Here is a 25524-nt window from a genome sequence, read left to right as displayed (position 1 = left end):
AATGGATTCTATCCTAAAATTTAATACAGTGAGCAGTGCTAAATGTCAGATAGACTGCAAATACAGGGAAATGATACCCAGACCCTCAGGTGCCTTTAGTATTGAAGCATGTTTCATGGAGGAGGGTTTATGAAATCTTATTCAAACCTTATGTACCTTTCACCAAGATGTCTGATCAGATCTACCAGAGGAGAATGAGGCTTCTTTTTCTCTTCCTCCTGCTCATCTGTCAAAACTTGTTTGAATTCCTATCTGAGAAAAGCTAAGCAAGAAAGTTCTTCAAATTGATGCAATGAAATGCAATGGAGCCCCATGATTGTTGTAAGGATTAAAGACAATAGTGAACTGCTACAGCGATGCTGCCAACATCCACACCCTAGTCAAATGAACATACCTATTAATTAATCTGTATTTTTTAATTGCATGTATTTTTAAATGAGCTACGTAAGCACAATATCTTTAACAAGAGTAGAAATACACATTCAGAATAATAAAATTAATTTTAAATTTGTATCAGTAAACTAAAATGCATACCAATGTAAACTATGTAAGATTAACAGTTGTTTTTTTTATTAAAGTAGATTCAATACTCTACCCTTTCATCCTATCATTTCTATATCCCCCTTTTCTTTTTACAATGAGATACCTGAATCTAATTTCCTTTGTTCAGAATTTTTTCTGACCATTACCAATAACAACTTGTAACCAACCCCGTGAACAATGACAAATATCCATAATTTATTTTTGGGAATGTGGGCATAGTTGTCTAGACTACTTCCTGTTGATTGGGGGTAATTGTAATCTTTGAAGGACCCTGAGAAAATTTAGGATTACCGTCAAGTCCTGACTGGAGTATGCTCTGAGGCTGGATCATCTCAGCCAGCAGCCTTGAAGATGTTCTGGATGCAGAACACAGAGGAAACTGTAACAGAGGTGCTCTGAAGCATTGGATCATCTGTTTCCATCAGAGATTTTTCAGGGTGTCTTTCTTGATCAAACCCATTTTTTTCTTAACCCAGAATGAACACATATTTTATTTCTGTGGAAATAAAAGCAAAACATCTTCCCCAAAGTAACAATTATTTTTACTTAAACTTTGAAGTCAAGATATTTTAAAAATACATAGGTTGTTTCAACCTAATCAACTTTCATAATCAAATGTCTCTTAGTAGTTATCATTTGTTCATTACCAGTCAAAAAATTTAAAGACAATACAATAACATACAGTATCCACACCCATCCCTTTTCTTTTCTCTCCCAAGCTTACATTATCTTTAAATACAGTGTGACCCATTTATAGTTGTTTTTTTTTTTTCTGTCTGAATCTGTCTTGATTGGGTATCTGTAAACTTTTCTGTCTGTATGAGCAAAAAAAAACCGTTATGCAACTTAGATCATGGCATGTTGGTGCTGACTATTCCCCCTTGGTTCCCTGAGAGTCTCGTCTCACAGCTGGAACATGTTTACTGCTAGCTCTGGGAGCCATGTTTACTACTCCAACTCTGGGAAGTTTCTAGGTCCATGCTACCACCATTAGTGCTCATAAACACCATATAAGTGTTTTGGTAGCAGGGCCTCTTAAAAGAGCCATCTGTTTTTGCCATTAGCAGTGAGCCAGAAAGCCTTCTCTTAAAGGAGCAGCACCTCTGCTCACTATCAGCAAACAGAGCCCACCAGAGAAAAGGCGGTTACCAAAACGCTGTGGCTTCACTCTGTTCTTGTGTGTCTAGAATCCTTTTTGAAGCTTTGTCAGGTTTTATGTGGAAATTTCAGCCCTACGTTGAAGCATCATATGTAAGCAGATGTTTCTCTCCTGCCCACCAGTTCTGAATAACCACTCAGAAGCTTAATAGTAATTGTAAATGTTTGGTCAGTAGCTCAGGTTTATTTACTTATTACTAACTAGCTCTTACATTTTAAGTTTCCCCATGTTCCTTATTTATGGTCTGCCACATAAAGTTACCTTTCTTAGCATGGCACATTAATCTCCTGCTCCCTCTGCATCTGCTGGCAATTCCTAACTCTGCCCTTCTCCTTCCCATCATCCTTAGTTTGGTCACCCTGCCTATTCTTCCTGCCTGGCTATTGGCCAATCAGCATTTTATTAAACCAATTTGAGTGACAAATCTTTACAGTGTGCAAGAGGATTATTCCACAGCACAGACTCCTTTCTTTCGTAAGTGGGTTGTACTTCCTTGGAAGGCATCATTAAACAGATAGGTAAAAACCTATTTCTATACCGCTGTGTTCAGTGTCAACCATTATAGTGGTACCTCAAAGTTTTGATTATGATAGCCTTGTAATGAGTTTTTTTATGAGTAGGAAACTTGAGTTCTTTAATTTTGCAGGTTTTTTTTTTGTTGTTGTTGTTGTGTTTGTTTATTCCAAGTCTTTTAAAATTGCATTGAATTCTAGAATAGCTTTGCTTGTATGTTTATAATAAACAGATTCGGAATGTTTGTTAGGTGGTATTAAAGCTATAATTAGCTTTGTGTAATGCTGGTAGCATATCTATATTGAAATCTTTCTTGTCTATCAATTTTTTTTTTGTCTGCGTTATAGTTTGTAGTGTAGGAAGGCTTGCCTCCTTGGTTAAGTATGCTCACGGTATTCTATATTTTTCAAATGTTATTGCATGCTAACAGCTTAATAGCTTTCTGAAGTTTTTCTCAGCCTAAGTTTTGGAGAAATGCACCTGATTTGTCTAGTGATTTTGAATTCTACAACTTTGCCAATTTTTAAAAATATTTTTGGCCATTTTTTTTTTGGGGGGGGGATGATTATTTTCTACAACAAAGGTTATGCCGGTATGAAGAGAATTAGCAGGAAACCAAGTAGGCTGCCAATGGACCTTCCCCTCTCTCTCTGTTACCCTAGACCCAATTATCAAGAGTCCTCCCTAGTGCTGCAACAGAATACCAGCTGCAGCTTCCCTCCCTGCTGTCCAGGCCTCTTGTGGATTCCACAGAACACCCTCCCTGCCCTTCCCACCCCTGCCTTCCATTCCTTCCCACCTCATCTCTGTGTCCAAGCCCCGAACCCAAGCAGACACCCCCTGCTGAACCACAGGCCAGGTCTGCCAGATGACCAGCTAGGATTTGGGGGGCTGGTGTGTGTGTGTGTGTGTGTGTGTGTGTGTGTGTGTGTGTGTGTGTGTGTGTGTGTGTTATTTTCTGCAAAGGTCATGTCAATATGAATAGAATTAGCGGACCAAGCAGGCTGCTCGGGGACCTTCTCCACCATCCCCCTGCTACCCCAAACCCAGTTCTCAGGGTCACCCCTATACTCCTATCATTGCAGACAGAACACCAGCTGCAGCTTCCCCTTCCCTCTCTGTCCACGCCTCCTGTGGATCCCTCAGACTGTCTTTCCCCTGGCTTCTCCTTGTCCACTCTCCAACACCAGCAAACACTCCCCCTGAACACACCAGCCATGCAAGCCCGTAAAACAGACAAAGCTCAGCCAGAGCACTGTTGGAAAATCCAGAGAGGAAACAAAAACACCCCCACAACCAGAATTACTTGCTCTTCTGCTAGATTACTCTTGTTTTTCTTCCCTCGTTTTTCCGTCCTGAGCTGCTACAATTAGACTGAGTGGCAATGATCAAAGCAGACATCCATTCATCGTTTTTCTACAGATAAAATTCCTTGTTCAGGTGCCAGAAGCAGCGTGACTATTTATCCTCTACATTCTGTTTTGTTTTGCTTATTTATTTATTTTACATATAACCTTTCCTTTAGATAGAACCCTGTATGATATTGTTTTTTTAAACATTAAATTATATCTTAAAGAATTTTAATTAATATTATTTATAATAATCTTACTTCTTATCTTTAGGTTTTGTTGAATTTAATAAATATGTGAGTGTGGAACTTAAATCAAAATTGAATGTGTGTTGGCTATTGAGTCTAAAAAGATTTTTTCTTATTCTTTCCCCACTATACTTTGTTTTAAAGATTATAAGTGCATATGTATATAGTAAATTGCTTTAATTGCCCTTCAGACAAACATTATCTTCACATTACTTAAGCACTTCCCTATTTTTTTTTTTAGTTTCTCTTCTTACCTCTTCAAGCATATTCACGTTTGCCTCACAATGCCGAACTGTTGTTCAATTTGTGCAGTGTGTTTATGCTTTACAATTTGTAGGTTCTTGCATCTAGAATTTTAGTTTTCATTATTAGAAAACCATCTTGGTAGTCTTGAATTACTAAATGATGGTAAATAGCTCACTGCTATAGTTTGATACTGATTTTTTATCCAGTGACTTTTTTTTCACAAAATGTGCTGAGTTTTATGATACAGAAACTTCTGGTGGGATGTGAGAGAAGGACAGTTGTACGGTTTGGATGTTAAGTGTATTTGTCTTCACATAAATATTATATACATGAATGTAGCTGTGTTTTGACAGTATTTATTTAACTAGTATTTTAAATTACACATGCACAAATATATGAATGCAATGCAATAAAATTAAAACTTAAAAAACTGAGCCTTGCATTCATCACCTAGAAGGCATGTAAAATTGCTCCAGATACACTGTGGCCTTTCACTTATAACATTTTCACATCTACCTTTTAGGCATAGCCATGACATATAAGCCTGCAGAAGCATCAGAAAATAGTACTTAAATCTCTTTTGCTGCCTTCTATGTTTCATGACATTGAAAGCACGAGTATCAATGTATATCCCATAGAATGACTTAGAACTCCCATGAAATAACCATTTAAAGGAGTTGGTTAAGCAAATGTAAACACGAATTCCCTTCCTTTCTTACCAAGCCAACAACACAGGCATAGAGAATGCTTTGGTCTTACTCTCTGCCAAATCCACAATGGCTTTCTTCCCGTTCATTTTCTTCCTTTATTGGTTAGTATTAGCTGGAAGACAACATTCATAAAATAGTGAGTGTATTTATTTTTGCTGAGTGAATAGGGAAGACATTGCCTGGGAGAACTGGCCATACCCGAATAGTTTACATTATGAGGAATAATGGACCAATTCGTTATTCGCAGTAAACATAATGGGACTATTTACCTAAGGCATTCTGCAGTAAGCCTTAGTCATTTATTAACTCTGTATTGGCAAATGCCCTTTTATGGCTCAGTGGCTCTCTCCATGCTTTGCTTAGGGTTGTGCCAACCTCCAAGCAGTGAGAGGATTGTGGGACTCCTGCTATATAATGGGTTTCTCTGTCACTCATAGCATCTAACTCAAGAAACGGTGACAAGATGCAGTCTGCTTTTACAATCCCCAGTTTTTTGTTCCTGAGTCTTTTTTTAGTAGGATTGGTCCCGAATGCAAAATTAGATACAGCTACAAAAAAAATGTATCCTCCTTTTTGGGATCAGGTTAGTGGAGAAATAACAGAATTTCCAGTAAAGGATAACAAGACCATTATTAATATGTGGAATTATACGGATCGACTGCGGATGTATAAGATTCTCATAACACAAACTAACAAATATTTTGTGCAGTTTGGATCAAATGATTCAGGCAATGTACTGTGGGCTCTCGCCTTAACTTACGGAAAGCTATATAAAACAGGTATGTACATTTTAATACTTTCCAATACTTTTCTTTTTCATTACTAAGTTCTGAAATATGTTTAAGTGTTACCTCTATTACAACCTTTTTTCTACCAGTGTGAAGAATTTTCTATAGTTTTAGGTCAATGATGTCTGTGGATAATATTACGTAGTATACTTGTCTCTACACTTCATAAACTTTCTGGTATGAGAAGATGTAGAGTCTTTCTTGTAAATCCTTGTTCTATAAGCTACAGGTGAACACAACACAGAGAAGAAATATCCCCTCTATATCAACAATCCCCAGACATCATACCCTAGCTTGACCATCTTCTTGGAGAAATTGGCACTACAAATACTCCTGTCTCGTGAGTTATGATTATTACAGAAAATATTACAAAACACTAGTTCACTAAGAAATCAGAGTAAAATTTCTCACAAATAAAACCAAGAATATACTTTTCCTGAAATGCCTGGATTTTTGCCTCATGTGAACAGGAAGAAAAGTTAAGACATGACACTTCCTGCATGGTGTCCTTGAAAGGGAAGTGTGGAAGACATTGACTGAGTCACTCACTTCTTATACTGAAACAAGAAAGATGGGGTAACCACTTAGAGATGGGAACTGTATTTCCGAAAAATTCCTCCCCCCCCCCATATTTAGTCATATTTTTCTATCCGGTGCTTATTTTCTAAAGTCCTTGAATTGGTTTTCTTACCACTGAGGCTTTCTCAATTTAGTAGCTTTCCCAGTTCATAATATTCTTTCCTAGCTCGTCTTCATTGGCCTTGAGTACACCCAGGACAAGCACAGAGTGAGACAACGCTAGAATGGTGACAGAAAGTTGGTTTCTGTTGATTACAGTTGCTTCAGGAAGCACTCAGCCTTTGTGGGAAAAGTGACTGGACTCTCAGAGGACACCTGGGAAGTGCGAGCTTCTGCACAGAATTTTTTAAAATAACTTTATTTATTTATTTATTTATTTGTTTGTTTATTTCACATCCAGGCAGCAGTTTTCCCTCCCTCCCCTCCTCCCAGTCCCTTGCACTGACTCTGTTCACATCCCCCGTCCTCTTCTCCATTTCTGTTTAGGAAAGGGCAGGTCTCCTGTGAGTATCAACAAAACATGTTGCAGGAAGGCTAAGTACCTCCCCATTGTACTAAGCCTGGGCTAGGAGCTTCTCACTGTCAGGAGTTCCACAAGAGGCCCAAGTTATACAACTGTAACATACATATAGAGTGCCTAGGTCATTCCCACATCGGCTCCCTGGCTGTGGGTTCAGTCTCTGCGAGCCTCTACGAGCCCAGGTTAGTTGATTCTGTGAGTTTTCTTGTGGTATCAACAAGGATATTTACAGATGAGTTTCAGTCTGCTTTCCTACTCCCAAAGCCCCTGGAAGCAGATGGAATGCCATGTGGCCCCTTTTACAGCAAGGACCCTTCCTTCCTACATTTGCTTTTTTCTGTTCTACCCTTTCTCCTAAGTGTCTATCAAAAGCCTGAACATTCATGCTGGACATTTTTACCTACTCTTTTTGTTCTGCAGGTAGATTTTCAGACCCTTCCAATGTTTCAGTATGTGCTTATGATGCTGTATCTCCTAGCTGTATATCATTCAACAGTGGCTGGGGAGGTAAGTGTTCCATTTGCCCTGTGTGTCTTTACTGATGCTTGCTTCTTTATGGTGTGGAATGGATTAGCTGAGGTAAATACTGTCACTTCCTTGGTGAAGATACACAAATTTCTCTCTAGTTTCCTTTGGTTACTAAACAAATAAAGAAAAAATATAAAGGTAGTTCTTACTGTAGCCTTTTCTGAAGTATGATACAGAGCCCATTGCTGCCTTGAGTGTTAAAAAATGATAGATTTCTTTCTCTTTAAATACTCAGGATTTGAGTTGCTTATTCCACATCCTTTCAACACTATTTCTGCCAATGACTGTCTATTCTATTTCTCCTTATACTCCATAGCCATATTTAACCCCTTCAGAGGCATGTTTCAAATCAGTCCTGACTACAGCATTAGAATTTCCACAGCACAGTCAGATGCTAAAAGCAATTGAACAATTTACTTCCTTGTCTTTCTGTTGTAAAATCCTTTTTCCTACACGTTGATTTCTAAACTTTCCTTCTATCGGCTCCTTCCTCTGCTAAACCTTTCTTCTGCTAAAATGAATAAACAAAAATGGTTGCTTGTGAGTTCACATTCACATTAGCTCAGTCATTTTGGGGCTTCATAGAAGTACATCACTATAGCATGATTCTGATAGACCTAATGGTTGTCAGAGACCCCTTCACAAGTAAAACTCACACTGAAGACCAAGTTCTAAAGGTGAATAATATAAATGTTCATTTCAAAATGAGGGTCATACTTTATAATAAACAAAATTATTTTAGTTCTATTACAGTGTGCTCAAAGTAAAATTCATATCTCATTCATAATAGCCTCAAAACAATCCAATGTCTAGGGATAAACCTAAGCAAGGAAGCGAAGAATCTCTCCAATGAAACATTTAAATCTCTGAAGAAAGTGACTGAGGGGGAAATGAGAAGATGGAAAGACCTCCCATGCTCATGGACTGGTAGAATTATTACTGTGAAAATGACCAACCCACCACTAGAAATTTATAGATTCAATAAAATCTCAATCCAAGTCTCCATGACACTGGATAGACAAAGCAATCCTGACCAAAATAAGCAATGCTAGAATTACTACCATACCAGATTTCGAGTTGTGTTATAGAACGATAGTAATGAAACCAATATAATAGGGTTGGAGTGTGATGATATATTATGCCCCCCAATATATTGTACACCCTAATAAAGCTTATCTGAGGATCAGAGGAAAAAGCCAGCCACTAGATTAGACACAGATGTCAGACAATGGTAACACATACCTTTAATCCTAGCATTTGGGAGGCAGAGATTCATCCGGATCTCTGTGAGTTCAAGGCCACACTGGGAACAGAGCCAGGTGTGGTGGCACACACCCTAAATTCCAACACTAGTTAACCATAAAGTCTGGAGGTCTGTATAGACAGACAGGAAGTGATGTAGCTGGGCAGAGAGAGGAAGTGAGATGGCAGAACAGAAAGGCAAACAGGTGGGAGTAGACAGGAAGTAGGTCTCTTTGGAAGCTGAGGAGTTGTGAGATGAGGTTGGCTATGGCCTGTCCTATCCCTTGATCTCTCGGCTTTCACCCCAATATCTGGCTCCGGGTTTTTATTAATAAGACCGTTTAGCAATTCATCTTACACTGGAGAGATGGCACAGCAAGAGCACTCGTTCTTGCAGAGTCCATTTCCAGCACCAATGTGGTGCCTTATAACCATCTGTAATATCAATGCCAGGGCATCCAGTGCCCTCTTCTAGCCTCCCCAGGCACCAGGCATTCACACAGTGCCCTTACGTGAATACAAGCAAAGTACTCTCACACACAAAATAAAATAAATAACTTTTAAAAATAGCATAGTAACAGCACAAAACAGATATTATTTGTGTGCTAATTACCTCTACCAAAGTTCCTTAAGCTCTCCTAGTCGCTTGTGTTTCCTAGGACCAACAGTTTCAATAGAATGGCTTGTGGTGCAAGTGACTAAATTATTTAGGCAGATTCTTAATTATTTTGTTAATCGCTATTTTAAATAGGCAGTGAGTAATTCCAGATACTTTTCCTCTGTTACATTGCAGGCACGAACTTCTTTGTGATTGTTCTGAATTTCCTTGCTGCAGTAGAATCAAAGTTTTTGAAGAATGTATCACATGAGATACTGCTGCTGTCTCCAGAGAAACACAAGCATGACTTCTGTTTTTCCATAGAGGAATGCAGGAAATCATTCCCACATGCTATGGATGAAGCCAAAAAGTTTTACCAGGTAAAGCAAGGCAATTGCTTTCAGCTTTTTCATCTGAGTGGCATGTATGAAGACAGAACAGAACATCCACTGCGGTTACAACTGGAAAATTATTGAACCTAATGTTTATGTAGGAGATAAACTACAAGTATAGAATGATATAATCTTTTTTTCTGGAAATCAGGTTGGTATTCTAAAATGTTGCTAAATGGATAATTAGCAGTAAATTAGCATGACTGTGTTCATAAAAAATTAAAAATTGATATAGTAACTTTCAAATTCTTTTTGTCTATGCAAGTAAATTAACATAAATATGAATGTAAAACAAGTAAGAAAATTAAATGACACTTTCAAGTGCTAAATTTATTTTGATAATAAATCTATTTCTATATAATTAACTACAGTAGTATTTCAAAGTAAATCTGTTTTAATAGTTTGTGAGCTCAGTTACTAAATTTATTTTGGCTTAATATGAGTTCTATTCTCTTAAATCCTGTTGTTTGTTCTGCAGTATTTGCAGTCCATCACGCCAGCTTCTACTGTAAACAGTGTTTCTGTTTATAACACAAGTGAAGACAGAGCAACCCTTCTACTATGGAAGGCCTATAGGGCAGCTGTCGAAACTGGATTATCAAAGTTCAATGATGTGTAAGAAAACTGCTTTTGGTGATACAACCTCCTTTCTATTTCTTCCTGGCACCGTAAACAATAGTGTATAAAATTTTTGTCATAGTATTCAGTTCTCCTATTTTCTAGAATGTCTGAGGAAGCATCAGTTCCATTTAATCTGCTATTCAGTTAAGAATCATTTGGTACAGCACCAAAAAATAAAATGAAAGATTGGTTGAATATATTCGCATCTTTCCAAAAAAGGTTCAGAACATTCTCTGAAAGTATCATTTAAAATAAAATAGCTCGCAAGGCACAAGCAATGTTTTATGGATGCAGCATGAAATCATTTTCTGTTGTTGGATTTCTGATTTCATACACACACACGCACGCACGCACGCACGCACGCACACGCACATGCACACGCACATGCACAGGCATGCACACATGCACACACACTTTCTCTTACTATCCATAGAATGTTGATTCTAGACTCTATAATTACACACATCCACACAGCTGGGTATTGTGACACACAGTTGTGACTAGGACTCACATAACTCAGGCAGGAAGACCATGGGTTCAGCCTGAGCTATATGAAAAAGTCTGTCTCAAAACAACAGGAGAAAATAAAACAATAGATATTTAAATAATTTGTAAAATCAATAGTATTTACATGTAACTTGACATGTAACTTACATGTCTTTTTTTTTTTTTTGAGTGCTTTATATAATTTCCAATTCAGCTGTGGTGTAGAAATTGTTGCTCTGTATCATTTAAGAAATACATAGGGGAAATATCTATGCACGTTCAATAGAACTGCATTTTTCCCCCGATTTTCTTTTTACTGTTACCTGGTTGAACATGTACACGCAGAACCCACAGTTACAGATGACTATCTGCATAAGGTAATTGACAGGAGTGAGGTAGTAAGATTCTGAAACACATTTCAAATTGGTACACTATCCTGCAGCCCAAATCCAAACCTGGTCTAAAACATTAACTTTGAAATACTGATTTCTCTTTGTTTTTGGTCTCTAGTTCATTCTTTAATGATGCCTTTCTAGAGAAAACATTTAATGTTGACAATTTTTTAAAGTACTTTTAATGCTGTATATTTTTTGTTCTTCAGTAAGAATTAATTCCATGTGAAGTTTATGGAAATTATAAATCTCTTTTTATTTGGTAGTTGTATGTGCAAACTTATTTTTGCTGATTTTTTCCCTATTTGTTCTATTATTTTTGCTTATAATGATGTCTGATATTTGGAAGTCTCATGTGTCTGTGTTTGTTGCACATTTTGAGATATTTTTATTAATTCTTATTCCTTTGATTTTTCTTACAAAGTTAGGAATTTGTTGATATTCATAAACAAAAGATATTGAGCATCAAATAAATGTCAGAAATATAGATGCATTTCAGAAAAGTTATCTTTAAATAATCAGTTTAAAATAATTATTTTTTCTACATGCTAAATTTGAAAGCTAGAATTATTCACAAAGCTATTTTTTTCTGTTAGAACTCATTGTCTTTTATTCAACAATTTCTTGTTTCTAGTTCTTTCTCAGGAAAAAAATCCCTTTTTAAAAATTGCATCTCCATATCTTGATAGATATTGATCTAATATATTATGGTTTGGGGTTTTTATTACTGAAACTATTTTAAAGTTCATGTCTGACAGCACTGGAATAGAATATTCATTGTATCTTTGTATCTTTTTGATTTTCAGCTAATTGTTATTTTTTGATTGTTTTTAATATTTTGGATTATGTGCTGGAAAATACAAGAGATATTTGTAGTGATAACTTCTGATACTATTTAGTTATAGGAAGATTTATCCTTTTTACTGACAGTCATATTAGAATCCCACCTATACATTCTTGTTTTTTTTTTTTTTTTCTGGAGCTGAAGACCGAACCCAGAGCCTTGTGCTTGCTAGGCAAGTGCTCTACCACTGAGCTAATTCCCCAACCCACACCTGTGCATTCTTATTGCCAACTGGATTATGATTATTGAAAGATGAGTTTATACATGATTCATCTCAATGAAAAAAATCTGTGCTGAACTAATGGTTATTTCTGATGAATATGCCAAAATTTAAATTAAAGATAGGTTTCAAGACTTTATGATGGTTAGTTGATATTTGTTCACTCTCTTTTAAAAATATTTATTCACTCTTAAGCCTACTTTCATCTTTGGTAGTCTCAAATGAAATCCTAGAATGTGTATTGTGATATATCATATTTATATTGCCATTAACTACATGTTTTGTTCCCCTTTTCCATGATTCTAATGAACTTTTCTCTTACATTTGGATGTCTGCTCGTTACGCTGTTTATCTTTATTATATTCATATTATAACCAAGCCTCTTGTGTAGAAAATAATTGATACTGCAAAAGTGAATATATAGAAATTAGAGAAGAAACTCAATGGGGAACCACGGAGGCTAACTTTGAGTTGATGGGGAGATGGCTCAGTAGTTAAGAGCACATAGTGTTCTTGCAGAAGATGAGAACTCAATTCCCAGCGCCCCACAGCTCACCACTGCTTGTAACTCCAGCTCCAGGAGATCTACTGTCTTCTTCTGGTTTCCCTGAGCAACTGTATTCATTCACCCATGCATGAGATTTTCCATCCAAGTGCAATGTGAAAGTTGTCATGGGATATAACCTTCTATATTAAAACTATAGATTTTTATGAATAAACTAACATCAAATTACATAATAGTTCTGAGGAGTAGGACATGGGAGGGAAACAAACATTTGGAATTTAATTTTTATTTAGAAAGGATTAAAAAAAAAAAACACGCTGCTTAATTGTGTTCTTTAGGTCCTGGTATTCTTCAGTACCTGAAAGAAAATTCGCTATGGATATTCTAACCCTCATGGAGTTTTGTGAAACCACAATATACCGCACAAATTTCAAGAATTCAAAAGCCTTTCTTGTGGGTTTCCCACGCAGGAAACTCAAGGATGGAGAAGATAAAATTCAAAAAACCGACTTCAAAATGCGGGAAAAAGCATTTCTTGCTTCAACAAAGTTTATTTCTAGCCTAAATAAAATGACAGGTATGATTTTGAAGTATAAGTGAAAACTAAGTGAGTCAAAGTCACATGAGATCTGAATATCTAATAACTTGCTCAACAGGGATTAGGATGTGTCTACTATATTTTAGATAAACTGAATATAGTTATAAAAATTGAAGAAACTTAGCATGCCATTAAATGAGCAATAGAATAGTTGTATAAATAGTTACTGCATTTTCACTGTAATATAATAGTATATTATATATAATTTAATAATATAAATGTACTTAAAATTTGCACACCTCTGAGAAGATTTAAGGTAAGGGTGGAAAGGAGGATCCACAGGTGTGCATAAGTGTGTGTTGTGTAAGCCTTATGATCTGAGTTCAAGCTCAAGATCTCATGATAGAAAGAGAGAACCAACTCCTGGAATGTCCTTTAACCTCCACACACATGATGTGACATGTTTACATCCCCAACAGCAATATTGCATACAAATGCAGGAGGCAAGTGGATGATTTTTATACCACATTCCAAGTAAGTGATAGAATGTTTATTTTGATAATTCAAGTTTTTCCCCACACTCTCTTAGTTTTTTAATGTTTGTATAACAATTTATTTATTTTTGAGGTTAATATAATTAAATAACTCCTCCCCCACTTCCTCTCTTCAAAGTCTCCTGCATACCCCCTATTCTTTTTTTATATTCATTAATTGTTGTTACATACATATGGACACACACACACACACACACACACATATATATATATATATATATATATATATATATATATATATATATATATATATATATATATATATCGGATACACACACACACACACACACACACACACTTATTCTAAATATATAAGTAGAACCTGTCAGTAAGAATAATAATATACTAAGCTGGGTGGTGGTGGTGCACGCCTTTGATCCCAGCCTGAGGGAGGCAGAGACAGGTGGATCTCTGTGAGTTCGAGGCCAGCCTGGTCTACAGAGTGAGTTCCAGGATAGGCTCCAAAGCTACACAAAGCTGATGCATGAGCGGGCTTTTTTGAGCCCAGTGCCTATGGTGCGACACCTTGTGCAGCCTTGGTACAGGGGTGAGAGACTTGGACCTGCCTCAACTGAATGTACCAGGCTCTTCTGACTCACCCCCCACCCCTCCCCACCCCGTGAGAGACCTTGCCATGGAGGAGGTGAGGATGGGAGGTGGGTTGGTGGGGGAGAAGGCTGAGGGGCGGGAGGAGGAGGAGAGGGGAATCTGTGGTTGGTATGTAAAATGAATAGAAAATTTCTTACTACTACTAATAAAAAAAAACCCCAACCAAACAAAAACTTAAAAAAAAAAAAGAATAATATACTCGTATGTATGTTGTCAGGGCTGTTTGGTTGGTATTGGATAACCATCCCTAAAGAAGAGCAGTTCTCCATGTTCCTGCATTACCTATTCCTTATGCAGGATTGAGACTTCCTGGGCTTCATTCCACCCCCTCCATCAACATCAGCATGTCTATTGCTGTTGTCCTTGTTCAGCTCATGTTTAGACAGTCATGTTGGTGAGACTTCATGAATGTAACATCTAACGTTCCTTGGAGATGCAGTCTCACAGCAAATTCACTGTTCCTCTGGCTCTTAGACTCTCCCCACTACCTCACGGTGTTCCCTTCTGCTGTTTGGTTGAAGGTACACGTGTAACTTAATATTCATGCACAATGATTTGAGTATAAAAAGAAGTAGTAGGCATTGTTGAGATGAATTAGAGCAGGTACAGAGAATGGTGGTGACAGAATGTTTATTGTGTCAGCTATATGATGGAAATTAAACATAGTCACACATACTTTCATTTGATGTCCATAGCATCTGTGTGAAACAAGTGACACTGTCATCACGTTGTTTTGAAAGGACCATTGAAATTGTCTCCAAATTATGAACCTCCTATTAACGCCGAAGCAGATTCAAGAATTCTCTAACTTTAATCCCTCTGGGTGTTGTGTTTCTACCATGTAATATTGCCTTCCTTGAACATGCTAAACTACTGGGACTAGAAAGAAGGCACACTAGTTGAGAAGACTCACTATACCTGTAAGGACGCAAACTCATAAATACTTTTTACTCTACTTCCAGGAGATCAACAGCCCTTTTCTAGCCTCTGCAGGATCCTGTATGCACATAGTATACACAAATTCAGGCAGGAACACAAATACATATAAATACCAAAATATTCAACTACTACTGATTTCATTACTATTGTGCATTTAAACATTTTAAATACATTTACTATTAGAGACAGCTGAGTAGAGTAGAGCTATGATTTTCTGTTCATTTTTTCACAGACTGACTCTGAATCTCAAGGACATTGAGTTGCTAGAACTCCGTTTTGACATCAGTCCAATAGAAACAAGTCTTCCTCTCAGAAAATATTCACACAATAAGCCAATGTCCCAAGTAGGAATAGAAAGAATTTCACCCTGTATCTTATTTTTTTGAAATTAAATAACAATACTTAGAAATTATTCATTTTTGTCTATTTAATGGTATAGCCGAAGTATTACTTGATAAATTTATAATCATTATGATTCTCAGTTAAGGGGCTTTTCATTGTACTGTCAGACTGCCCAACACAATATATTTTCTTACATACTTTGCCAAATCTAAGTCATTAATAACTACTAATATATTGCAAATTTCATAATTAGAAAAAATAATTCATTTATGTATTTTGATATTCTGATGGTGTTTATATTTTCTTAATTATCCTCAAATATATGTATTTCCATTTTTGCAGGTGGTTGGTTCTTAGTTGCTTGGAAGTTGACTGTGGAATCTTCAGAACTACGTTATGTTTTAGGAAATTTCTTTATTAATACTTTACTGTTAATACCCATTATTAAGTAGCCCAAAATTATTTCATTATGTATTGGAAATTGTAATTCCATATTAAAAATCAATTAAATGTTATAGTCACTATTTTATAATTTTTTCTGGTTCTTTCTATCCATTTTGTGCCTTTGTATTTTGATTTATTGACCACTAGTGATTTCAGCTGAATAACTATACACCTAACTGAAGTCTAATCAATTCTCTTGAATTCCTGAGTTACAAATAAATATATTGTACATTACTTATTTCTGTCTTCATTTTCCTAATTTCTTTTGCCCAAATGTCCATTTCAGATTTAGATATTCTGCTGTCTAGTTTTTATTTCAACTTAACACAAACTACAGTCATCTGAGAGGAGGGAACCTCAATTAAGAAATGCCTTCATAAGATCAGGACTGTAGGCAAGCCTGTAAGTCGTTTTCTTAATTTGTGATTGATGGGAGCGGTCCTAGCCCATTATGGGTGGTGCCATCCGTGGGCTGGTGTTCTAAGTAAAAAAGAAGGCTGGGCAAGTCATGGGAAGCAAGCCAGTAAGCAGCACCCCTCCATGGCTTCTGCATCAGCTCCTGCCTCCAGGATCAAGACCTGCTTGAGTTCCCCTTCTGACTTCTGTGATGATGAACAGTGCTGTGTATAATTAACCCCTTTTCTCCCCAAGTTAATTTGGTCATGGTGCTTCATGGAAGCAATAGAAATCCTAGCTAAGACAGATACTATGTTTCTATTTTCATTTTTCCAAAAAAAAATTAAAAATCCACAGAAGTTAGGTAGCTAGTAAGGTACAAGGTGAGAGGGGAGGATCTTTTGAGAAAGGAGAAATAGAATATAATGTAATAATGAATAAAAGGGAAACTAGACTAGGAGAATTAACCAAGAAGGGGTATGGGAGGGCGGAGCAGGGGATGGAATGTGGGAATGCAGGTATTAGCTTTAAAGACCTTCCGAAAAGCCATATGGAAACCCACTACTGTAGATTCTTCATATATATATATATATGCTTTCTGTATAAAATACACACACACACACACACACACACACACACACACACACACACACACACACACACACACTGTGTATTTTACACAGAGTTAACCATATAATAAGGGAGGCAGTTCCCCAACTAGATATCATATGCTGCCAAATAAAACCTCTAATAGCAGGTACCATGAATAGCACCAGGGTGGATTAAATCTTTCTGAGTTTATGGCCAAAGCTATCTATAGATTCTCCCCTGCCCCCTGCAAACATAACAGGCTACTGCAAATGCTATTGGTTACCCCTCACAATATGATGGCAAGACATTGTTGCTGAAGATGCCATATGCTTAGGTCATTGAACATGGAGAAATTAAGCTGATACTCAACTAGAAACTTGACCACTACTAACTAGAGTACATAGTGTTCAAAGGTACTATAGACAATACCATAAGAGCATAATAATAATCTCACTCAGCTACAAACACTGTGAATTACAGTAGCAATCTGCCTACCAGACATACCACTGGAGCAACTTCCTAAAATATATACATAAACACATACATAAAATATATGAAGATGACTTTAATAAAATTGCCAAGCAATGATGGAGACATAGTCCCGATTGGCTGTCTTTTGTCACCAAACTAAGCGTCCATTAACCAGTCCTGGGAACTGAGGTACATCTCGTTGAGTTGTTGGCCAAAGGGACCCCAAGGGAATCCCCAAACAAGTCGTGCTATTGCCAAGACTATAGATTTCTCTCCATGAACTGACAAGGCCCAGTTGCTGAAGACAACACCTACACAACTTATTGAACCTGGAGATGTCCAGCTGGTGCCTGCATAGAGCCTTCACCTTACATCCCGGCATCTTTGGTACAGGTACTCTGCATACTTTCCAAAGAGAAACATAAACACCAAGCCAGCCACAAAATATCTACAACAGCATATTATCTGCAAGATATGCTAGGGTTTTGATGGTACAAAGCTTGTAAAAGTAACAAATCAAACCGATTTGATTGAAGGTCTGCTCTACCCGATGAAACCCATACCTGACATTGCTTGGGTGACCAAAATCCTGAGACTAAATAGCACAGGGTCCTAAGATAAAAATCAAATAATACTGATCTTTAAAAAAAAAGAAAAGAAAAGAAATGTAGTAATAAAATGACCCCTAATGATATTCTGCTACACTTATTGACTTGTTCAGCTATTATCAGAGATGCTTCCTCCTGGAGCAGATAGGATAAAATATCGAGACCCAAAGCCAGACAATATGCAGAGACTGAGAGCCTTGGAACACACAGTTCCAAATGAGAAATTTCCATCAAATCCCTCCCCTCAGAGTTCCAGATGTCCCGGTAGGGGCATCAGTAAGAGTGTAAGAGCCAGAAGGGATGGAGGACACCAAGAAAACATGGCCCTCTAAATTAACCTGGGCAAAGTTCATATGAACTCACAGAGACCGAGGTATCATGTACAGGTCTGTACCACATCCTCTGCATATATATTATGACTTCCGGGTTAGTGTTCTTATGGGATTCCTGAGTGAGTAAATGAATAGGTCTATGATTTTTATGCCTTTTATTAGTCTCTTTTTGTTGAGCTCATGAAGGTCCCTGTGCCCACGGATCACCAGAGAAACCAGAAGTGTTAATCACACAGGACTGCCTCTCAAAGGAAAGGATGTATAAGCTATTAATTGGGAGTGATCAACAGCCTGGTGATTCCCTCTGTCTGTAGGCTTTTCTTGATAAGCTGGGGAAGGCCACTCTGCCCACATCTGTCCTAGAAGGCCTCAATCAATGGCTTATCTGTTGGGCCACTCTATATTAAGTTCCCACAACCAGGACTGGAAAGACTTAATAATCTGAATGACCTTTATATTACCTGTATACACAGGGGCTCCCTAAGTTCCCACAACCAGGACCAGAGATGGCTAATAGACCAAATGGCCTCTATACTATCTGTATGACCAGGAAACACCATATCCCTTACTAGGTCCTTAAGCTAATACAGGTAGTCTATCTCTAGAATTCATCTTCTTGGAAGAAATGACATGTGTTTTGAATTGAGTTTTGATATAATCATGGCTCCTTGTGTACCAGGAACCATATTATACCAAGAAACTTTTCCTCAAATTATATTGTGTTTGAATATGCTGGCAATAAACCACCTGCTGTTTGACCCTTGACGTTTGATCCAACCTGACAAAGTCAAGCTGAACTGAGTTTTCATTCTCACCTCTTTGTGAATTATTTTGCTACTGAACATGATGCCTGCAAGGACCTCCCCTGCCCCCACATCTTTTCCTTCTTATTTTTGTCTTGCCCAACTTAGAGGTGACCATTTTTGTTTTATCTTATTATATTTTATTTTGTTATATATACTTTAAATGAATGAATAAAAATCTAGCCACTAGGGTAACATTAATAACTAGCTGAACTGCCACTTATACCTGCTACAAGAGAGAAAATTGGTTTTCTCCAAGAGAGTGACATTGGGTACATCAACCACTCCAGGACAGGCCTCATGTTCATGAGTAGCTGATCAACGTAGAATGGACTCTACAGTTTTGGGGGATGCTTTCATTTGATTATACTTTGGTGGGGTTTTTTGTTTGTTTGTTTGTTATTTTGGGTTTTTTTTTAAAGGTGTAGTTGTATTGTGCGGTTTGAGGGTGTTTGGTTGTATTGGGTTGTTTTTTTTTTGAGAAAAAACTTAGCATTGGGTGAGTAGGGAAGAGGGAGGGGATCTGGAAGGAGTTGGGGGAGGTGAAGAATATGATCAAAATACATTTAAATTTAAAAATTGCCTTAAATAATAAGAAATATAACAGAAAAAGATATGCCACTGGTGGCACAAATGTTATGAGCGTAACCAAGCACTTTTTTAAAAAAAATTAGGCTTAAGACACAGCTTAACATTTGTCTTGACGGCTAAGGAACCATTTCCATCACTCATCACCCAACACTGGACCATGCACAGATGTAAATGAGTGATCACAGGTATAGTTGTATAGCTACCTAGCACCAGAGACTAACTTCCTGGTATGATGGGATTATGTGTCAGATATGGGCCTCAGAGCATTTCTGAGACAGTGCATATTGGTGTAACTGTGAGATTTAGGTTTATCCATCCTAGCATTGCCTCGGGTGACCATTGGATAGACAGCTTTCATCACTATTACCACAACTTCAAGAATCATAACCTGGAACAAGGCCACATTCAATACAGGCATCACTGGATAGTAAGCATGAGACTTTCTCTTGAAACTTAACGCTGTATCAGTAAAGCCCAAACCTGGGAAGATCCCACTTGTCCTTATCGCTGAGCTTGCTTTCTGACAGAACCTTTGAACAACTTTGTCAATGGAAAAGCAAACAGTCCTACTCCAATAGGCTCCTATTCTTCCCAACATCATCTGTGACTGGTTGCAATGATCTTAAGTCATGATGAGTCCACATCATAACAAAATGGGCCTCGGTCTTTTCCTTTGTGTGGTTCTGTGGTGATGCCGAGCATCTTGAGTGCGCTGTTTGACAAAGCTCACAGTGCTTGGACAACTTGGACTGAGCCTTCACTGCCTTTGGCGGAATTTGCTGCATAACTCTTGCCTACTATGCCTTTGACACGTTTAATGTCAAATTTGAATCCTTGCTGTTAAGGGCCCCTCACTGAAGGCTGGAGCTGAGACAATGTAACAATTCTTATGAAGGCTGATGTTAATAAGAATAAAACTTATGGTGATTCCCTAGGAGAATTAGCTATGCAAGAAATTGAGTCTTCTATAGAAGCTGTTACCTAGGTGGTATTAGTGATTATGAGATGCAAGATCTGGGGAAAAAAAATCATCACGGAAGAAAAACTTAGGGAGATTTTAGAAGCTAAGAAACTATAATTACATCATTAGGTTTTCATGATCTGTCTCAGAAACATGGAACTAGTATGGACAGGGAATAGATTTTTTATTACAAAATTAATGACAAGCCCTGGTACCATCCTGAAGGCAAAGTAAGCAGTTTTAAGAATCTTGATGTTCTTTTACTCTTTGTAGGATTGTGATAAAGATAGAGACCACACTGAAAGAAGAGTTTATGACAGAGACATAAAGAGAAATATTCTGGCTCAGTGAACTGCCTGGCTTCCTGAGCAGACTTGTCAGATCAGGACTTCTCTGTAGAAAGAACAAAAAGAAAAGCACAGTATTTCAGAGGTCAAGGGAAAGGATGGTGGTCTTATGCCAGATATAAAAGAAAGAATTTAAACAAGGGGTTGAGGAATTAGATTTCAGTAGAAAGATCAGATATTCATGATAGTAGATCAATAGAATAAAACAGGAGAAACTTGATATAGCAGGTAGTAGGAAATAACTTCTCATCTATTAACTTGGTCAAACTTAAATAGAGACATCCTGTCCAGCATTTCTGTAATCACAAGGCTTTATGAGACCAATTTCAGGGAAAAAGATATTGAGTTAAAAGAACTGATTTTTATCATTATGTTAGTTTTAGTTCTCATGAAATTTTCTGTTTCCCTGTTCTTTTGTTTCTTTTATATTAATGTGCTCATATAATTAAGGAAGACTTTAGAAAAAGTATGTACCATGAAAAGACTTTGTAACCAATGATTAAAGTCTATGAGGAAACGACTTTTGTATAAATAAAGCCTGTGAGAGATGCAGGTTGTCAGAGTAGGTCAAGCCATACTGAGATGGGTTTCCTCTCTCTCCATTTCCCATACAACGAAACTAAGAACTATCCCATGTCTGATTTCTCCTTGCATCCACCTGTCTTCAGACCCTGCCCTCATGCAGAGCTGGACTCTGGCAGTTTTGGTCATGGCAGACTGCTGGAGTTTATGGAATGGATGGCTACAGGTGTAGCATAGGAAAATGTTCTTGGTCTATCGCAGATGACTCTGAATAGAACTTGGCACAGTCCTGACAAGAGGCTAGTGACTGTAGATGAGGCAGTCGTGGCTGCACCAGAACCAGGAACAACCTCATAAGGATTGGACTATATTTACCAAGTATTGGAAAAACCTGATATTGGGTTGCTTTCTAATGCTGAAGTAGTGACAGTATACAATAAGAGTGCTGTAGCAGTATGGATTTAGGGATCATCCAGTGCTGAATGAGCCGAGGTAAGCATAAGTTTAGGCAAAGTAAACAACATGCTATGTCCTAGTTTTATCTTGAGGTTCTCCAAAGCAGCTTAGGAAAGAAAAGTTTTATTTTAGCTCACAGTTCCAAATTGTAGTCCGCCATTGCATAGAAGCCAAGGAACGAAGAACTTAAAGCACACAATTATATCATGGACACATAGTCAAGAGCAAAGAGAAATAAGACTATGGGGGCCAGGGCGTGTAACATGGTAGTTTTTATGAGAATGGCCCCTGTAGGCTCATATGTTTGAATACTTGGAAATTAAAAACTAAACATAAAGAATCAGTTTTCAAAGAGACGTGTGTGAGTGTCTTAGTTAGGATTACTAGTGTGGTGATGAAATACCATGATCCAAAGCAACTTGGAGAGGAAAGGATTTGGCTTATTTATATGGAATCACCATCCATGGATGGAAGAGAAGGTAGGAGTTAAAATTGGGCTGGAACTTGGAGGCAGAGGCTGATGCAGAGGTCTTGGAGGAGTACTGCTTACTGGCTTGCTCCCCATGGCTTGCTCCACCCTCGAGGACCTCATTCTAAATGTTTCCTTCCATTTTATACCCTTTCTACATTCACAATCCTTCTGCGAAATTCCTTCTCCCTCAAATTAGGTCTGTTTCCATTCTCGGTGCATCTCTATCTTTCATGTGCCAATTTATATAGGAGGTCACTTAATGTTGAGCCTCAGTCTTCCTTTTTTTTCCCCCGCTGCTTTCTTAAGCTCTACCTAGGAATTTAGCCCCACATTGGGTGACAAAATGTTGTTGTTGTTGTTGTTGTTGTTTTTTTACTCTTTTGGGGGGGGGGGCTGTCACCCATCTCCTAAATAAATCACATGTGGAGGCGTATTCTTAAATATAAGCACCCAGCCTTAGCTTGACTTGTTTCTTGCCAGCTTTTCTTAACTTTAAATTGCCCTATCGTTTACCTCTGGGCTTTTTCCTTTTCTTACTTCTGTAATCTTAACTTTAACTCTCACTCTGTGGCTGGCCACGTAGCTGGGTGGCTGGCCCCTTGTTTCCTCCTCCTCCCTCTCTCATTCCTTGATCTTCCTCTCCTCCCAGATTTCTTCTTCTATGAATTCTTTCTGCCTGGCAGTCCCACCTCTACTTTCTCCTGCCTTGCTATTATTGGCTGCTCAGCTCTTTATTAGACCATCAGGTGTTTTAGACAGGCACAGTAGTAACAGAGTTTCACAGAGTTCAACAAATGCAACACTTTAAAATAATATTCCCCAACAAATACCCATGGGGTATCTTTAAAATATTTTACCTTGAAATTTTAAATTTGCCCTTTTAGTTTGTTTACCATGAAAGTTAAAGGCACATTTAAGCTCTCATTAGATGAGTAGAAGAGAGTTTCCTCCCCATGTAGAATGACCAACACATCAGGACTGACAGGTGGCGTGCAGCCAGAGAACTCTAACTTCCAGTCAGATCATGATCCCAAACACACGTGGGAGGCAAGGAAGCCAAGTGTGGCTGGTCTGGAAGCCAAGCAGCTTCAGAGTCCATTCTGCCCACCCTGCAGGATGTGTCTGGCAAAAATAAGCTCTCTCTACCTTCCTTCCTTCCTTCCTTCCTTCCTTCCTTCCTTCCTTCCTTCCTTCCTTCCTTCCTTCCTTCCTTCTTCCCTCCCTCCCTCCCTCCCTCCCTCCCTCCCTCCCTCCCTCCCTCCCTTCCTTCCTTCCTTCCTTCCTCCTCCCTCCCTCCCTCCCTCCCTCCCTTCCTTCCTTCTTTCCTTCCTTCCTCTCTCTCTCGCCCCTCTCTTTTTCCCCTCCTTCCTTATCTTTCTTCCTTCCTTCCTTTCAGATGGCCAGGTCAGCTGCACTTGAAACAGTTTGTCTGTATCTGTCTTTGAACAGCATAGATTTCTAAAGCAGCTTTAGAAACCTTTTTCTAAAGGTTTTTGCTCTGTTTGTAAGTTCCCACATTTCTACATAACTTGAGAAAGTTCATATTATTTCCTGTCTCTCTCTGAAGTCTGATTAATCCTTGGCAACTTTCACTGGTATTATTAAAAGTTAATGTTTAATAATAATAAATTTTGAATTTGTTACCCTTTTCCCTTGCTTTTGAATAACATCTTAGAGTCTCCCTATGAAATCAACATAAGGCTCAGATGGAATTTGTATAACTAGAAACTTAGAATTGTTATAGGTTCTCCTAAATCCTTGTGCCCACATGGGGAAAAAATGTCCTTATTTTCCTTAAGTATTTCCAAGAGACCCAAAATTGAACAGTGATCTCTTTCCCCTGTTTATACATCTTTTTTAAACATTCTTTCTGACTCTGTCCCATACTTCTTCATTTAAAGTTCATTTTTCTAGAAACCAGGGCTTATAATCACAAGCAACTTTCAAGCAATCGAATGCATGTGATTTGATTCTTATGTTCCTCCTTTCTTCAAAAAAATGATGCACAAACTCAATGCAAGGCAAAGCTTTCCCTGGCTTATGCTCCATTGTACCCACTTCTTTCAGTGAGGGTCCCCACTCCTTATCTTGTAGCTGATTTCAGGTACCTGATTCATAGTGCCACTTGTTACTGCTCCATTTAGGGGCATGAACCTGGGAGAGTGGAGCCTAAAAATAAGGCAGACTAAAGTCTCATGCAATAGCCTACTTTATTCAGGGCATCAGGCAATTTATATTGTGAGGGTACTCTAAAAACTAGGTAAGGCCATTTGAACAAGGTTCACTTGAATTCAAGCTGTATATAGTCACAAGGGTAACCCATGCTTGGGAACATCTTTGAATAACAAAAGTGTAAGATGAATTGCTGAACGGTCTTGTTAATTAAAAACAAAAACAAAAACCTGGAGTCAGATATTGGGGTGAAAACCAAGAGATCAGAAGAATAGGACAAGCCACAGCCAACCTCACCTTACCAACCCTCAGCCTCCAAAGAGACCTACTTCCTGCATACCCATGCCTATGCCTTTCTGTTCTGCCATTTCACTTGCTCTCTCTGCCCAGCTACATCACTTCCTGTCTGTCCGTAAAGACCTCTAGACCTCTATGGCTGGTGCTGGGATTAAAGGTGTGTGTCACCACGCCGGACTCTATTCCCAGTGTGGCCCTGAACTCACAGAGATCTGGATGGATTAAAGGCTTGTGCTACTATTGCCTGACCTCTACATTTACTACAGTGGCTGGCTTTTTTCTCTGATCCTCAGATAAGCTTTATTGGGGTGCACAAAGAAAATACCACCACACAAAGGTAAAATGATGGGTAATCTGAAGCAAAATCTAATCCTATTGGTATACCTGGGTGGGCATGGAAGCACATTTGAGGAACAAGTCATGTTATGGAGAAATAGTTTATGACTCTTGTCCTGCTACTTGGACATTACTTTCTCATAAACTCTTCAAAAATCCTCATACAGGTTTATTCATGGGCTGTGTTTCAACATTACTAACCCTCAACATTTGTTTATCATTGTATGCAAACATATCTGGTTTACCTATGAACAACAAAG

At 38.0% G+C, this 25524-nt stretch overlaps 1 protein-coding gene across 1 annotated transcript; it reads left to right on the top strand.

The window, feature by feature from the left end:
* Window positions 1-5193: 5193 nt before the first annotated feature.
* LOC143268875 (protein LEG1 homolog) lies at window positions 5194-16143 on the top strand. The gene is made up of 6 exons (XM_076552559.1): window positions 5194-5547; window positions 7076-7162; window positions 9219-9403; window positions 9894-10030; window positions 12822-13060; window positions 15808-16143. Exons 1-6 carry the CDS (start codon window positions 5232-5234, stop codon window positions 15915-15917), a joined length of 1074 nt encoding a protein of 357 aa, XP_076408674.1. The 5' UTR covers window positions 5194-5231; the 3' UTR covers window positions 15918-16143.
* Window positions 16144-25524: the final 9381 nt, after the last annotated feature.

This window comes from Peromyscus maniculatus, chromosome 16 (assembly GCF_049852395.1).
Source record: "Peromyscus maniculatus bairdii isolate BWxNUB_F1_BW_parent chromosome 16, HU_Pman_BW_mat_3.1, whole genome shotgun sequence".
Classification (NCBI taxonomy): Eukaryota; Metazoa; Chordata; class Mammalia; order Rodentia; family Cricetidae; genus Peromyscus; species Peromyscus maniculatus.
Note: the sequence above shows the minus strand (reverse complement) of the source record. Positions and strands in the feature narration are given on the sequence as shown.

Bases quoted from the DNA above. Each gene is read 5' to 3' on its own strand.
- LOC143268875 (XM_076552559.1), top strand. From the start codon at position 5,232: ATGCAGTCTGCTTTTACAATCCCCAGTTTTTTGTTCCTGAGTCTTTTT. The intron at 5,548-7,075 runs GTATGTACATTT...TTTGTTCTGCAG, and splicing joins CGGAAAGCTATATAAAACAG to GTAGATTTTCAGACCCTTCC. The intron at 13,061-15,807 runs GTATGATTTTGA...CCATTTTTGCAG, and splicing joins TAGCCTAAATAAAATGACAG to GTGGTTGGTTCTTAGTTGCT.